Source organism: Triturus cristatus, chromosome 10 (assembly GCF_964204655.1).
Source record: "Triturus cristatus chromosome 10, aTriCri1.1, whole genome shotgun sequence".
In the NCBI taxonomy this organism is placed as follows: domain Eukaryota; kingdom Metazoa; phylum Chordata; class Amphibia; order Caudata; family Salamandridae; genus Triturus; species Triturus cristatus.
In genome coordinates, this window is record NC_140593.1 from 224,084,221 (window position 1) to 224,101,305 (window position 17,085).

The 17,085-nt window shown below is 44.0% G+C and overlaps 1 protein-coding gene and 1 long non-coding RNA gene across 2 annotated transcripts in view; one reads left to right on the forward strand and one right to left on the reverse strand.

Annotated features, from left to right (window-relative positions):
- LOC146789239 (serum paraoxonase/arylesterase 2-like) overlaps nt 1-6,517 on the reverse strand; it is a 375,480-nt gene extending 368,963 nt beyond the window's left edge. Inside the window, exon 1 of the mRNA XM_085630859.1 lies at nt 6,338-6,517. Coding sequence (XP_085486985.1) covers nt 6,338-6,411 — 74 coding nt within the window. The 5' untranslated portion in view covers nt 6,412-6,517. The remainder of the gene's footprint in view (nt 1-6,337) is intronic.
- LOC146789241 (uncharacterized) lies at nt 5,739-16,627 on the forward strand. The gene is made up of 3 exons (XR_014970039.1): nt 5,739-5,787; nt 15,045-15,174; nt 15,983-16,627. It is a non-coding gene; the product is annotated as an uncharacterized LOC146789241 (long non-coding RNA).
- Nucleotides 16,628-17,085: the final 458 nt, after the last annotated feature.

Sequence of the window (17,085 nt, forward strand, 5' to 3'; positions counted from 1 at the left end):
TGGCCATTTCAATTCAAGCTGTGCGAAGTTCAGGGGTCGTTTAGGAGGAGTTTCTCAACTCCTATGTCTTGTCTCCCAAGGAAGGTAAAGGGTTATGTGGGATTTCAGTTTAAGAGTACGATCATCAAAGAAAAATAGCAGAAAACGGTTAATGGAGGTTGTTGGCAACGAATTGTTTGCAATTACATTGCAAATTATTTTACCTAATAATTCTAAATTGCTATAAGTGCAGATCAACCCAGATGTCCAGGAGAATACTCCACAATTTTGACCTGTTGACCAGGTCAAAAGCTGAGGAGAGGTCCATGAAGGCCATATACAGAGACCCCTCCTTTGCAATAGTATATTTGCAAATAAGTAAGTGGAGATTTAAACATTGATCCTGCGTGCTCCTATTAGCCCTAAAACCATATTGGGCGTCTGATAGTATGCCGCTACCCTCGAGCCAAGTATTCAATCTACCCAGAATGACTCTGCCTAAGATTTTAACAGCAGAGTCAATTAGGGAGATAGGCCTATAACAAGCCGGGTCATCCCTCTGGCCTTTTTTAAAAATTGGGATGATTGTGGATATTGCCCAAGACTCTGGGATATTCTTATATCTAGCGGCATTAAAGACATTTGTTAGTATTTTAGCCCACAATTTAGGGGCAGACCTATAAAGGTCTGCAGGAACGCCGTCAGGGCCTGGCGCCTTACTCTTAGATGTCTCTAGAATGGCTTTTTCTACGTCCTCCTCCTTGAAGGCCGAAACTGGTCCGACCTGGTTCAAGGGTAACAGCCCCTCTAAATTCCCAGGCGAGACAGAACTATACATTTTTTCAAAATGGGCTAACCACTGCTCGTCAGGAATACTACAATTCATGGCCTGATTCTCGCTACCGGAAAAAAAAGGGTGGTTTATCACTCCCCAAAATTTGGAACTATCCCGCAAGGTATCCGGTGACAATAAATTATTCCAGGCTTCTTCCTGAATCTCGTTTTACGAGCTTTAATGGCCAATTTATACTGTTTCCTCAGAGATGTAATCGGAGGTCTGTTTCTCGGTTTACCCTTTGTTGCCTTCAGAAGGGCAGAATGAGCCTTGGTACAATTGGTATCAAACCATTTTTTGCCTGTATAGCAGCCTAACTTGGATTTAACCTAGAGGGCCGCATTAATATGTAGGCAAATGGTGGTAAAAGCCTCAACTATACTAGAGTTGGTATTAACATGATCTAAGCATATACCCATCTCTGGTTCAACCTTAGACAAAACTTCTTGAAGAAAAGAAATCGGGGACACCTGAGCCCATTTTAACCTCCTGCCATGGTCTTTTGCTACCAGGGCACTGGTTTCCAAGATGCTAGAGTCTTTAAAGACCAAGAACCCTTCCGAGGCGACCTCGGCTATCACGGGGTTATGGTCACTAAATGCGGAGTCCTCCACCCTGTAATTTAAAATCAAGGGAAAAATCAAAGAAGAAACAAAAATGTAATCGATGAATGAACCTGAGTCAGGACCTTTAAAAGTACACGGTCTCTGACCTTCCGCGCAGCAACCAGGTTCAGAGAGGTCAGAGGAAGCCAATAGGCTCTCCAAGGCCTCGCCTTGTTTGGTATGTTCAAAATGTGTGGATGATGAATAGGAAGATCCCTCCTCATCATCCAAAATACAACCTAGGCTGCAAGGATGGATATTTAGATCACCCATTAGGATGACCTCAAAACTATTATGTGACGCCCTGTATTTATCCAGAACCTCCCCCAGAGATTCTAGATGGTGATTTAAGCTGACACTATCTTTGGAGTTATAAAAATTAATCAAAAGCAAAGAAGGGGAATTTGCCACCACTAGTTCTACAGCTAAGCAATGTTGGGAGCCAGAATCAACCTGTTTAGCAGATCCTTTCAGGTTCAAAGAAACCAACAAAGCAAGGCCCCCCTTTGCCCTCCCCGCCAAGCTAGGTGTGGCTGGAATATAAAAATGAACATAACCGTCCAAAAAAAGGTTATTTGCTGTGTCCCAGGTTTCCTGCAATGCAATAATATCATGGGACACAACATAACCCACCCATAGCTCGTCCTGGCTTTTGAGTCTAATGCCAGCAATATTCCAGCTTAGAATTTTGCAGGTATTTTTTTGAATTAACTCGTGCAACTCACTAGCTACTACTCCCTTTCCCTCTGATCTAGCTCTCAAATTGTTTAGTGAGGGAGACATGCTAGAAGAAGACCCCTCCAAGCCCGGTCAGGCTAAGGCTTCCAGATGGTATAAGTTATCAGTACGCTCAGTGGGGAATGTAACAAGATTTGGGTTGATTCCACTTCTTTCCTGGATTTGACCAAGGCTTCCAGGGGTGTTAGGGTAAGGATTATAAAAGTACCTTAAATCATGAACCCTTATTTCCGACCTATTCCAACTAGGTGGATGATCACAAATAAAACGCACCACTCGACTGTCCAGGTAACTTCAGATTTACAAATTCTTTATACTCATAAATCACCTGCTTTACAAACCTCCAACCCTATCATTCAATCTTTGCCTAATATTTGGATACGTGCAAAAAGAACAGATGATGGATGGAATTCTAAACACATTAAACATTCCACTGGATTCAAGCTAGCCTGGCTGATGATACCCCGAAAACTGGTCCCAGGATGTTTGTTTCCAGTCCAGTGAGGACTTGGCCTGGCAGTTCGGGCTGGATTGTTCACATGAGCAAGGTGAAGACTAATTTGCATATGGCTGGGTCCAAACTGGGGTTGTGTAATGAGCAAAAAAAAGAAATGGATTAAACCAAGATCTGTGACTGGGGGTGAATGTTTGATTTGTTCAGCATTCTGTCCTTTATTGCTCTTTTTGCTTTTGTCCCCCTTAGTGGCAAGGGTATGTCCAGACATGGGTCCTGTGCTCACTGTGCCACTGGTTTCAAGGTAGCCTGGCTGATAATGGATGACAACCCGAAACTGACTCCAGGATGCTTGTTTCATGTCCAAGGAGAACCAGGCCGAGCAGTTTGGGATAGACTGTTCCCATGGGGAGCTGGGTCAAGACTGATTTGCATATGGCTGGGTCCTAACTGGGGTAGCCTGGTGAGCAGGTGAGCAAATAAAAAGATGTATTGAACCCAGATCTTGTATGGGGCTGAGCTATGGGGTTTTGACCAGCTAACTTCTCTAACGGTAGCTGAAAACAAATTTTTTCGAAGTATAATTGGTCTCCCACAGAGTACACCTTTGGTACCTTTGAGATACGAATTAGGCAGGAAGGCCATTATGGACATATGACATGATTTATTGTCTAATTCACTTTTTGACATTGTTTATATATTGATGTACTTCTCGATACGAATATACAACAAGAAAATGTGCTGTTTAAACTACATGATTTGCCTTTTATTGCCACATAATTTAGTTAATGCTGCTGCATAATTTGTTCTTCCCCTGCTGCAAAAACTCCAGTGCCTCTGGTTACGACTTCGTTTGGCCATTTCAATTCAAGCTGTGCGAAGTTCAGGGGGTCGTTCAGGAGGAGTTTCTCAACTCCTATGCCTTGTCTCCCAAGGAAGGTAAAGGGTTATGTGGGATTTCAGTTTAAGAGTACGATCATCAAAGAAAAATAGCAGAAAACGGTTAATGGAGGTTGTTGGCAACGAATTGTTTGCAATTACATTGCAAATTATTTTACCTAATAATTCTAAATTGCTACAAGTGCAGAGCTAAATTACCAGGAAACACCATCTTACTTGATTGGACAAGGATTGCGTAGGAGTCTACATCCCAGCCAATCACACCCCTGGGCTAACGCGGGCTAGGTCATTCTAGGCTGCCAACACACCATTAATTACAAACGAACATGCAATCGGGCCTCTAGTGGGCTCTATATCCATGTGCTTACGTTTACAGGTAGACACCGATTGATGTCTGAACAATGGCTGTAAACGTCATTAAGGTAATCCCTGGCAGTAACACAGTCCTAGTTTAAATTTCACATTTTGTCTAATTTTGCATTCCTTATGAGCATGTGATTTTTCCTGTAGTTTTTTATTTTCATACAGCAGATTACTCTTGTATTATGTGTACTGTGGACAGAGTCGCTTCTACGCGCTTGTGTAAGTTCAGGCTGTGGATGTTTTTTTTTAAACAAGGCATAATTGAAAGCTCTGGAGTTGAGTCAGTTTCTCACAGTGCCCATCATTGGGTCATAAAGTTGTTGTGAATTCATGCTCATCCAGTTTTTGGCTTCTCTGAATATCGTATAGAGCAATGGTCATGTATGTTTATTTTAATTGTGATAGTATAAAAAAGTTTTTCAAGCAGGTAAACAGTTGTTGAAATATTGGCAGGGAGAAAGTAAACGAAAATGCAGTACCTGCAGGTGAGTCGGTGTGGTGTGTGTGGGGTGGCGGGGGGTGAAGTGAACGTGATGTAAGGAGCACATGCAGGAGAGAGTAAAAAGACGGTGCTGATGAAGAAGGAGATGAGGTGTGAAATGTGCATATGTAGGATTCCAGCAAGACATGGGAAGAAAAATGGTGTGTCTAATAGAGAAACTACAGAAGACAGTGGTGTGCAGGGAAAGACTGGAGTGATTGAGACACTCCAAAGGCCACTAAACCTTCCAGAATATAGTGATGACAGTTGTAGTAATTGCCGGCTGATTGGCACTATTACTGTTCTAGGCAGCAAATGGTAGTGTTATGTAGTACCAGACGGCTAAAGGTAGTAATCAATGCCATCATTATGCAGTGACCCCTTATGAATCATAAATGGCCATTTAGGAGTGTGGGGTGCTCTCCGGACAGTCACTGTGATGGGTAAACGGAACATATATTAAGTTGTAGGGTCGTTTATGGATTCAAATTGTTCCAGGCTGAAAGTGTCAGCCAAAACTGTTCATTAGTTCTTAGGTTATATGTACTGTGAATGTGTCTATTAATCCTGTAAAAATGAATTTTCCAGAAAGTCGTGGAATTAGCAAACTACTCCATAGGTGTGACAAAAACTTTGCACAAACTTTGATGCAGAGATGGAGAGTAGGAAACGAATATCAATTTGATGAAGTATTTGAATTAACGTTTATTGGGTGTATTGAACTGAACATCCCAGCATTCTACTGCACATTCTATAAAGCCTAACAGCAGTAGCCATACCTATTCCAGCCTCATGCTGAACAAGCATTGGCAAAGTCAATGGGTCTGACATTGGGTGCCAGCGTTTTGGCCTCTTTCAATGTTTCTCAAAATGTGTCCTGCAGTTTTCAATACCACTGATCTTTTCACACAGTTCTTCTCCGGGGCAAGGAGCAGCGGTGAGGTGAGCTGCCAGCATGTTTTTTTCTTTGTCCTCCACTCTTTACCTAATCTCCCTGCATTCCGTGACAGCTCCTTTGCTAAGCAGAGGAGCATTGCCCCACTGCTCTTTGAGCAGTGCAAAAAAAGAAAAACAAAATGATAACAGCATAACTTTATTATCATTTTATTTTTTAGTGTGGACTTGGAGCCAGGTTAGGGCGGGGCGGGGCTGAGCCGGCCAGAGCTGAGGGAGGAGCGGTTTACACTCTGTAAGTGCGCACTTTGCATGTTCTCCACCTGGCTGTACTGCACAACCTGGGTGGAGAACAGGCACAGGCACAGCCTCCCAACGCCTATCTGTGCGCCGAATCACGATGCTCAGACCAATCATGACGCTACTGTCATGGTGACAGCAGTGTCGTGATTGGCTGGGAGAGTCTGGAAGCCTGGGTGCTTTTGTTCCGTGCTGCAAGTGCTGAGAAAAGAGGTTGGAGGAGAGGCAATGTTTACAGGTAAGTTTATTTTCTTTGTTTTTCACCTCCCCCCCCCCCCCCCCCCTAGCGAGTAGCCACCACTACCTACATTATATTACCACCAGTTACTGCACAATATATTGGCTTTCTGAATAAACAAATTATAACAACAAAAAATTATTATTAATCACATAGGCCAAACCTATTGCATTTGCCAGTGCTTGCATATTGTTTCATCCTCGACACTGTATGTTTACGGGTTATACCAGTTAGGACAGATTACACAACTCCTGCACACACCTGGAATGTGGGTTCAACTCTATGCAGTGGGTCTCCGCCAGGCGCCACCCCCTCACATTGGTAGCTCGAACCCGCTATTCGCTCACACCTACTGAACCCCGGGAATATGGTCTTTACGTTATGGGTTGTAATCCAGTCCAGGCATGTGACACGCACGTTTAAAAACACCGAAGGCGTGGACGTACGTACAGACTGATGCGTAAGGTTTAGCGAATGGAAAAGCTATGTCCGCGCCTTTATAGACCACTGGATGCAAACAGAAATGTCTCGGAGACGCCTTTTATCTTACCTCAGACGCACAATCCTTTCCACTACCAAGGCGGTTAGTATGCCGAGCACGGCGAGGACCAGTAACTTCCCCATGACAGCTGCGCTCACCAGAGGAAAGTTTTCCTCTCAAATCTCTTCTTCGAGTGCGGGAGGATGTGGGAGAGTGCAGAAAAAGAGCGAACGGGAGTCATCCGAAGGGCGGGAGACGGCCGCCCGCCCGCCCTATGTCGGTGAGGTGTGGCGTCCCGGGCTAAACTCGGCAAGGCGCCAAAAACCTTGGAGATTCTCTTTTCTACTCAAAGTGGCCCAGAGGCCAGTGAAACAAACAACCTAGTAAAGTTTCTGCCAGGCCACACGTTCGCGGGTTGCCTCCTCGTTCAACTAAGTTCTTATTTCACCTGCTGGGCTGGGGAAAATGTATTTGCTAAAACTCACAAATGATAAAAGTATTATTTTGTAGCAACTTGCGCTACCTGTGTATCGATGGGGCTTACGTTTTCTTTGTTATTTCTTTCTGTTGCACCTACAATCTTCACAGGTTCAAGGGATCTGGCCTTGAGCATAAAACGGAAGACCACGAATGGAGGATGTCTTAATCTAAGGCACCAAAAGGGGGCTATAATTTCCCTCCTAGGAAATTAAGAGGTGTCTCTCGCTACAGGAGGGTGGGCTCTTGAGCCAGCTCTATCGCCACCTTGACCAACCATGGACGGGGTGAGGTTAAGAACAGGAGTGCCTAAAAGGCTGACCCACCCAAGCAACCCTGCTCCAAAAACAAATCACAAAGGCTTCTGAGGCAGCTGCGGGGCTCCTGAGGAAGTTACAAGAACACTGATGATGCGAACTAGTGAGCGCCTCCACACTCTGGTGCTGGGAGCCCATTCTCCGTAGGTGTTTATAGCTCACCTTCTGCACCCCCCACGATATTGATTCTTCTCTGGGAGATTGTATGAAGGGAGCTGATACCCTGTGACGCAAGCGGCGCCATGTAAGTTGACAAGTCAGGATAGTGGAAACAGGTGCGAGGGAAGAGGCTCATCTCTTCTTAATATCAGCAACTCGAGGGGCGGTTTCTTGATTGGGGCGGCAGGGCTCCGCCCCACTTCAATTTCTGCATCAATTACTATCTCATATTTCTTTTTACAAATGTTTATTTGAAGGTCTCAAATCAATATAGTGTTTCTGCTTGTCTGCCGAACAGTGTGTGGTTCAAATACAGGCAAGCAAATGTACTTTTAAGAAGATGGATGGGTGCTCTGGTGATTCACCAGTGGTGAAAGGATACATAGATGTATGGGTGAACGGAAGAGTTATAGGACAGTATGTTCAAAAGGATGAGTGGATGTATAAATGTATGAATGCTCCATATGATGGACAAATGAATGAATGATTTTTAAGTGAATGGATGGATGGATTGATGGATGGGTAGATGAATGAATGGGAGAGTTTCTAGAAAGGTAGAGGGATGTATTCATGAATAGATTAATGCAGTGGATGATTTAAACATGGATGAATTAATGGGGGGCATCACTGGGTAAATGATGCATGGGTTGAACGTGCTTATGTTGCCTGCACTCGCTCACTACCTAAAATTCACCACTAACGTTTACGCCTCACCACTTTGAAATGTGACGAGTCACCAGTATTCATTAAACACAGAACGCAATGAATGTGAGATGTGAATCACGGCAGTGACCTTGCTACCTTTATAGTTTCACAGCCACAGTCTGTACACAGAGCAGCTCAAGGCACGCAGTGTTCCTCCTTATACTGTAGGAGAGTCCTGGGAGGGACGCTGAGCACAGTGTCCCTTCCTGGGAGTCTGCATTGACCGTGATGTTTTTACTTTACAAACTCCTTTGGAAAGCCTGCGTTCTGCATACAGTGTCCATGCGAGCCTCATAGAGTGAGGGGGTCTATCACTGTACTTTAGAGTCATTGACCCTTCTACCTTTACTTTGCAACAGCACTGGAGAGTTAACTTCCCACTTAACAGTGCGTGACTTGGCCCTGCAGTATGTACAGCGACCCTAATGCCTCGCCCAAAGGGGATGCCAATCGCTGTATAATGCGTGCATATTGGCACTTTTCCGTCCTGTGCTTAACACTCATGGGGAGGTTCTTTGTCACGGTGCACTGTCCACGGTGATGTCTCTGCTGCGTGAACGCCCTGGGAAGAACACATCACTGTACAGTGTCTGCAGCAATTATTCTGCTACCTATTGCCAGACAGACCTGTAAGGGGCCCATTTCTTTACGCTATCTATTGTGGCCGTGTTTTTTTTAGGTCTCGCCTACGCAGCGCGCATGCGCTGCTTAGGAAAAAGACCTTTAGCCATCTATTCAGTTTGTGTCCCAAAAATGTGCACGCATTACATTGCTTTTAATGGCAACGCGTGCACATTTGGCGATTCCCTTGCGGGAGCGAGCTTTAAAACCATCTGGTTTTAATTAACATATGGTTCCTGCTCGCTCCCGCAAGAGAAACAGGCGCAGGCCCCCTCCTCTCTCCCCTCCCCCTGCTGCCTCCTCCTTTCCTCGTCAGCGCGAGGCACGCACGCTTGTTCCATTTTACAATACAACAAAGTCTCTTCTCGGCACTCGGGCTGTCACTTCTCCCTACTGATAGCTTCTTTTCTTCAGCCCAGCAACTCTTTGCATGTTTTGTGTTATATTCTTTTGTTCGTATATGTTATACTTCTTAAACACTCTAGCCTTAGCCACCGTATTTCTCCTGTTTAAACCATATTTTTGCAGAAATTAATTCTACCCTCAGCTGTGTAAAATCGGATCGGGCGTTGCTAAAACGAATCATTATGGACATTCTGGAAAAATGTTATTGCTCCTCGACTCGTGTGGGCGGCTTAAGCAACCCATGAGAGGTAGTTAGCTTGTTTTGTGGATCTCTGGTGACATCTAGTGGTGTTTTTAATGCTTCCGTTGTTTTCTACATTTCCTTACAAGATTCTGAAACCGAAATCAAGCAACTAAAATGCGAAAAGAAATAAGGCGGAGCAGTTCGATGTTTTGGTGTGTTTCATCAGTAAAACATTCTTGCCCTCGGACACTGAAGTAGCCCAAAAGAGCACCATTTGATCATGGCAGTGTATTGAGAGTTTTGTGAAGAAAAAGCTGGGAGCCCCCTTGCTTCAATTGTGAAGTGTTCACTTGGTAGGACAAATTGATTTATGCCAATGAGGCTGGTTTCATAGGGTCTAGGCAAATTCTATAAGGGCTGTGCTTGTTATTCTGGAAACATATTTAGGCTTTATGAAAAAGGCATTTGAATTTCCTGTCCTGCTGTTCCCCATAGTGTACCTTTATTTGCGATCTCATTTTGATTGTACTCACTGAGCTACACATGGAGAAATACAGATGTTTAAGGTGAATTTTTAAGTGTAATAATTCCTGCAACACTTGCGCTGTATGCAAAGTGCAGGCTGATTTTCCATGTGAGTTTGTGGTATTTACTGCAGTACCTCCATCCTGCGTGCACCACAAAGGTAATTTTCTGTTCGGCTTGGATGTTTGCTAGGAACAAGGCAGTTACATGAGAGACAGATGGAACTCCTTGTCCTAGGCCCTCAAGTTGCCTGTCTAGACAGCGAAGGTCTCGAAAATGTCTCTCTTTTTCTTCTTTCACCCATGTGGAACTGTCAAAGGGCGCATTCATTGTCTAGAAGCTTGAATGTGGGGTGTGGCCTTATATTGTTACACGGAATTCTTAATTATTTATAATCTGAAAACCCTGCACATATATTTGATTGATAAATCACTTTCAAATTGGTTGTGAGCATGTGGCAGTACTATCTCCTCAAGCCTGCTATTTAAACACACACGTTCCGGCTACCTTCCTTAGTGAATGCCGCACCTGTTGTCCTGCTCCACATTACTCATTTTACATTTTAAATGTTATTAATATTACTATTAATATAATTAATAAAAGTAGCAGTGCCAACTGCTGTAGACATGTCAACTGTGAAAATATTCTCACCAATATTATTAATATTAATAAACATAATAATAATGTACTTTTTTACTATGGCCCGGTAATAGAAAAGTGTTACCAGACTGCCTACTCCTTTTTTGGCATGTTCATGCACTTTGTTTTTCACTTTTCTGACTTGATTCACCATTCTAAAATGGCCGACCACTCACTACATTAGTGCTGTACATTTAAGATGGGAGCCATGCATCATGACGTGTGACATGCTGGTAAGAGTTTTTTGTAACCACAATCCATTGCAAGATTCCCGGCCTTACATATGATATGTGCGTTCGTATGCGAATGCCGTTGAAAAAAGCATGGGAAAAGCCACTAGTTCGGCCTTTTAGAGACGAGCCCTATTGACTTTTTCAATGCTTGTTCCCTGTTGAATTGCGTGGCCAGGTTAGGTTTGTGGCCTGAAAGACTGTTGTATGTTTTTTTAAGTTCTGCTCGTGTGCTTTGCGATTTGCAGCCTTTTTTAGGTCTCGCCTACACAGCGCGCATGCGTTGCATAGGGGGGACCTCTTGGAATTGATCCGCTTTTGTCCCCAAAAACGTGCACGCGTTGCATTGCTTTCAATGGCAACGCATGCATGTTTGGCGTTTCCCTTGCTGGAGCGAGTTTTGGCGCCATGTGTTAGCAATTATCTCTCCTGGCGCTGCTCGTTCCCGCAAGGGAAAGGCTGTCCATGGACTTCCGGTCGCGCTCCACGTAAACCTCATGCCACTTCTATCACTGTCGCTGCCCTGTTATTTTTATTGTGCCTATGTTTTTATCTGCATTTCCATCTTTGTTTTCTTTGTCTCTCTTTGCCATTCGACACTCTCACACTGTCTGCCTCTCAATTTTATGTTTTCTCACAGTGCCCCGTATTTGCTTTGTTTTCCTGCATCTCTAAGTATCGTGTCTCCCTGAGTGATGTGTCTCCAGAGATGTTTAACTTATTTACCTTTCTTTTGTATTTTACTTTGCTGTCGCACCCCTCCCACTGTCCGCATTCCATTTTGCTCAAGCCCCCCTCTCGTGGTCCGTCTTATCTTTCTCCCTGCCCCCCCTCCCGCCCTACTTTCCGTGGTACTTTTTACAGAGTTGTCGATCATAGCCCACGGAGGGCCAGTCACAAGTGGGTGCTTCACATGTGCCACAACCTGCTCGGAGCAGGCACCCGGTCTGCTGCTGTCACCCTCTCTCTTGCTGTGGCCCGTGAGTGCCCCCCACCCCCTGCAGAAAGCCACTGTTTATATTTATCTAAGGCGGGCCGTGCGCTGCCCTCCCCTGACATCAGTTCCTGCGGCATGCCACTATTCATGTTTATGGCGGCCAGTAGTGGTTTTTATTCTTAATTGGACTGTACCAGTACTTTTCATCAGTATATTTAGCGGAGACGCACAGAGCTCTCTCAGCTGTTGGCATTGTGGGTGGCGATGGAGGAGAAATAAACCACAGGTTGAATGAACCCATGTTGCAGGGTGGACAGTGCTGTGTTTTGTTTTCACAGGATACACAGATCTTCACTTGTCAGAGTGCCACTTTTAGAAGGAGTAATTAGGGTTGTATGTCGAAAGCAGTGGTCTCCTGTGAGAATGGCGCATCTGTGCTGCCTGGTATTGAAACGTCTGAGGGCAGTTTTAGGGTGTATGGTACCCTTGGCACCAGACCAAACTCCACCCATCTCCGACCCTCACCCAGACCCCTAAATCCCCTGTTTGTGCTGACTAAAGTTAAGGCACATTCTAATTTTCTGTCTCTTCCCCCTGGTATTTTCTTTGACATTCATGTAGCTGAACCCTATTAAATATTTGTATCCTGCCAGCAAATGCTCCCAAACGGGCCCCCTTTGTGGATAATTCCTAGACATTACCCTGCCAGGGAGCTGCAGAATTCTCCATCTTAAGGTCTAGGTGTCGTGTCGTGCACCAAATATACAGAATCCTGCTCCATTAAACGTCGAGACTGCTGGTCTCTTTGGCCTTATTGTTTGTACAGGCACATTTAAGACATCTACGAACCAAAATGTATTTAGGAGTAGTTCTGTTAACTTGTTTGTACAGGCACGTTTAAGACATCTACGAACCAAAATGTTTTTAGAAGTAGTTCTGTTAACTTGTTAAACTTGTTGAAAGAAGGTCAAAATTTCCTCAATCCCCCCCAAAAACAGCAGCTTTCCTTTTTTAGGTCTTCCCTGCGTGGGCTGCGCACATGCGCAGTCTCGCTGGCGAGATTTAATGATTTAGAGGGAATTCTGTAAAGGGCTTCAAGCCCCGCCTCTCTTTCCTATTGGCCGGCGTCACCGTTTATGCTAAATGGTGGCCAGCCATTGGGAAAAAGCACTGCGTGACGTAGGCTTTTCCACTTTTTGGCCGGCCCACTTGGACGGGCTCGTCCGCTTTCCAGCTGAAGTAAAAGCTTTCTTATCTTTATGCGGCCATGTGTTTAAACACATGGCCCCATAAAGACAAGAAAGCTTTCACAACGGACAAAAGTTAAAGCGGACCGTGCTTGTTTTAAAGGGATGCCCGTTGCCACGAGAGCACGGGACCCCTTTCTGGACGGATGAGCGGCAGAGGTAAAGGAAGTCACAGGGAAGAGAGCCGCTGCTCTGGGTAGATGTTACCAGTGCTTGCATCACCGTGTGCGCCAGTGAGTGTTTGCAAACACCACCATGACTCTCACTGCAGGCACCGGCTGCTGATTTTACTTGTGGTCCAATGGAGAGCCGCGAGGCGCTGAAGCAGTGTGGCCCCTAGGTTGTCTCAGGCTGTGAGCTCTTTCAGCGCTGCCTATGCCACTAAGCGTACCATTTAGGGGGTGTTCCGGGAGCACGTCTTGCATTTTTACTTGGTGATTAGGCGCAATGTGTCCCAAACTCTCTCACGGTGGATGTTTCTTTCACGATAGAAATTCGGGCTAAAACGAATTTAGGAACAACCGAGGTCGCCTCCGAGGATACACAGCAAGACGTTTACAAACATCTTAGGTCCATGCCGTCCAGCACAACTACCCACTCTCGAAAAGGAGTGTATACAAACTACTAGGCTTTTCTACTTGATGTTCTTACCTCCGACGCCATACAAAATGCTCATGCACCTTTACTCACACCCCTGGTTACTAACAGGACTTGCATACCCTAACACTTAAGTAATGTCTTATGGTAATCACATTTATGTGAAGCAAAAAGATGTTACAGTCCATTACTGTTGTTCGCTGGATCCTACAAGCACCCTGCCAATGAAAAAACAGTCAGTTTCTCAAGCAGTTATTACATGTTTTCCTTGTTATGGGTTTGAGCAGTGCAGTTCGAATTACTGAATTGAATGGGTGAACGAAAGAATAATAGGACTTGTGTAGACAATGGTTACTCAAAGAGTGTCCTGGCACTGAACAGACTGGCCATAAAGAGTGACTTCTCAATCGTCATGTAGAATAAACAAAAAAGTTTTTAAAGCTTTTAGAAAATTTAATTCATCCTGAAGTGTCCCGGAGCTTGAATAGAGAGCTATTCCAAGCTTTTGCAGCCAGGGAGGTGAAAGAGGAAGCGCCTCTCTTTGATCATTTACATCGAGGAACTGCAACGAGGACAGTGTTGGTGGAACGACATGCTCTTTCCGGGCGATAAGGTCGAAGCCTCGAGTTAAAGGGCTGGAGTTATGTTTTATTACATTTACATTAGTTTGTTTACCCCTCTTGAGTCGTTATCTCCACTCATGCTGGAAATGCAGATCTAAAAGGCAATTTGGCCGCTTTAGGAAAAGACCGCTTATTGGACAATTTAGACCCAATGTATGCTTGGACCCTCACACTTGGCGCTCTTTTTAGCGGCTTATGGACTGCTCGCATGTCATCCGCACTCACTCCGTGGGACGGTGCTGCGTGCCTACGGTTAGTGGGGAGCGGTGGGGAGCTTTGACTGCTCCGGCTATTGTATCTCGCTGGCCACTTTTCAGTGCCGCCATCATGACGGTGTTCATTGGCACTGAAGTGATCGCCACATACACACGATCACACAGAATGTCTGACCACCCAGCAACAGGCAAGTCACCTGTGCCTGAAATTGAACCCCACTATTTGTCAACATTTGTCACCGGATGACTACGTGATTGTAGGCAGGTGCCTCCTCGCGAGCAGGATGTTAAGCGAAATTCTGGTTGCAGACGTTGAGATGTGGCCTAACAGACAGAGCAGCTGATTTGGCACTGGGGAGCCAGACACCAGTCCCGCCTTGGCTCCCCATGCAGGGTTTCTGGCTAAAGCACTTCATCTACCCGTGCCTATAAATTAAAAACAATATATATCCATTAAAAAAATGAATTTGACTTTGTGTGAGGTAAACTGATGCAGTGTAAACCGTTCTAATGCCCCTGGCCCTAGTTTGTGTTATATAAAATTGCAAAACAAATGTCGAGGCAGTAAAAACAAGCAGTGGCATAACCAGTAGACCTGGCTTTGGCAAACTGTGATATTTAATGTTTAAAAAATATATACATCTTGCTAGGATAAGCCATAAAAAGAACACAAGAGAAAAATGCTGCCACATATACAGGCAGTAGGATGCTTGCAATAAACGTTAAAATATAAAAAAAAAAATAGTATTATTTTTTTTGTTTTGTACTATTGGATTTGAATTACTGTAACAAGAAAACACATTTTGAATTACGAGGGCAATAACAAAGGATACGGATTAGAAATAAAAAAGCATTAGCAAAGTAAAGTCCTGGCTCACCAATTCTTCATTTCTAGACAGATGTCTGCACAAAATCAAGAAAGAATACCATCAATCCCAGTGAAAGAGAGCCAATAGCTGACATCGGCTGACCAAGAGTCCCACGCTGTATACTGTGATGGATGAAAGCAGAAATATGGAAGATAGGTGAACAGACCAATTGTTGAAGAGGACTAACCTAAAACCCCTCTATGTCTGTATATGCGTATGCATGATTTATGATTTCTATATTAACATAACATGTACTTTTTGTATAGCGCACGTATCACCCGAAAGTCTCAAGGCGCTGAATAACAGATGTATATTGTTACCCAACTCAATGGTACTCATTTTATCAACCTCAGATGGATGAAAGGCTGAGTGGACCCGCTGGGATTAGAACCTGTGACTATGGGGTCAAACACAGGCCCCTACAGTGGATGCATTTGTCCACTGCGCCACCAGACCCGCCACCACATGGAGCTGGTGAGGCAGCTAAAGTTGCCTCGATGCCAGACCCAACAAGCATTGGTATAGCCAATAGGTCTCGCCTTTGGGACCTTTTAAATGTTTAGCCATGCAACAGTTGATGTTGTTGTGCTGGAGCGGGTAAAATAAAATTATTCTGGTATACCCAATCCATTTACATAAGTTTATTAAACCGACTAAGAAACTAATTCTAATGAATAATAATGTATGGTAATTGAACTAATCAACCTTATTAACCAAGAGAATACACGTGGGAATGCATTGGCACGGCTAAAATAATAAGTGATGTAAGTTTGTACGCATGTTAAAATTATATGTTTAGTTTAAGCAATGTTAATGTATTTTGCGCTTAAATAAACCGGCATTAACGGCTTTAAATGTCGCATAGGGCTAGATAAATGCGTACACATAAGGGTATTAGCAAGGGAATAACATTTTTTTATTCATTTCCATGTATTAATTACGTTTTGTGTTTCTTTACCTTAAGTTGACTATTTTGACCTGCTAAAAGATGGCCGCCAACTGAAACCACACTAAAGTACATGACTTCATGCAATTGACAGCAGAGGAAGGCGTCTGCACTGACTACGTAGCAAGCTCTCCTTTAACCCCTGAACCAGGTCCATGAAGACTACTCTGGGCGAGATGCCAATGTCCCTGAACACGGATGAAAATGTTGCGAAGTGGGAACCAAAAGCCACCTTTTCCACAATAGACTGATACTTTCCTGACCTGGGAACGATTTTCCCATACGCCTAGTTTAATACATCATCCGTATGAGAACTTTTAAATTGATGCTTAAAATCTTGGGACGGGGCTGAATTCAACCAATGAAAAACCTAGAAATTATGAAATGTTTCTATTATATGTAAATTTTCAGTATAAATATTAGTAGTCCAGAGAGGGAAAAAATAGGTTACCACCCAACGAGCTTGAGACGCACCCTGATCGATGCTATTCACTACGCTGACAGCAGAGGACGGGACTGTAGACTCTTTGATGAATTTCTGAGGACCCGATTCTGACTTAGAGATCGACAATTAGCCAGAATAGGTCATTATGACACAAGATACTATTGCATTTGTTAGGATTTTAACCTGCAATTTAATTAGATAAAGAAAATTATTGTTTGAAGAACTGTGTCGGGTGGTTATTTCTTGAAAATGTTTATTTTATTAGTATAAGATTTAAAGTGTTTGTCATCAAATCTCTAGTTCAACTAAATGATCCTATTGACCTCCGGATGGAGGAATTGTTAGGGTAAATTAAATAGATGTGGTTTCCTCCATCTAAAGGAAATAGAGCTGTAGTTCGGAAGATAAGTTGAAGATCTCTCCTCTGTAGGCACGGATAGATTGATGAGAATTGAATGTTGGTGTTATGGGCCCCACCAGCGTGTAATGTGTGTATGTGCGTGTGACTGTGGAATCATTCCGTCCGTGGAAGCAGGAGGAGATTTTGTGTTCGGAACTGCACCAGTTGCACCAAGGATATTGTGCTGCATTACTAAATACTTATAAGGTCCCAAAAGTGAGACCTATTGGCTATGCCAATGCTTGTTTTTATTGAGTTATTGATTTTACTGCTGGA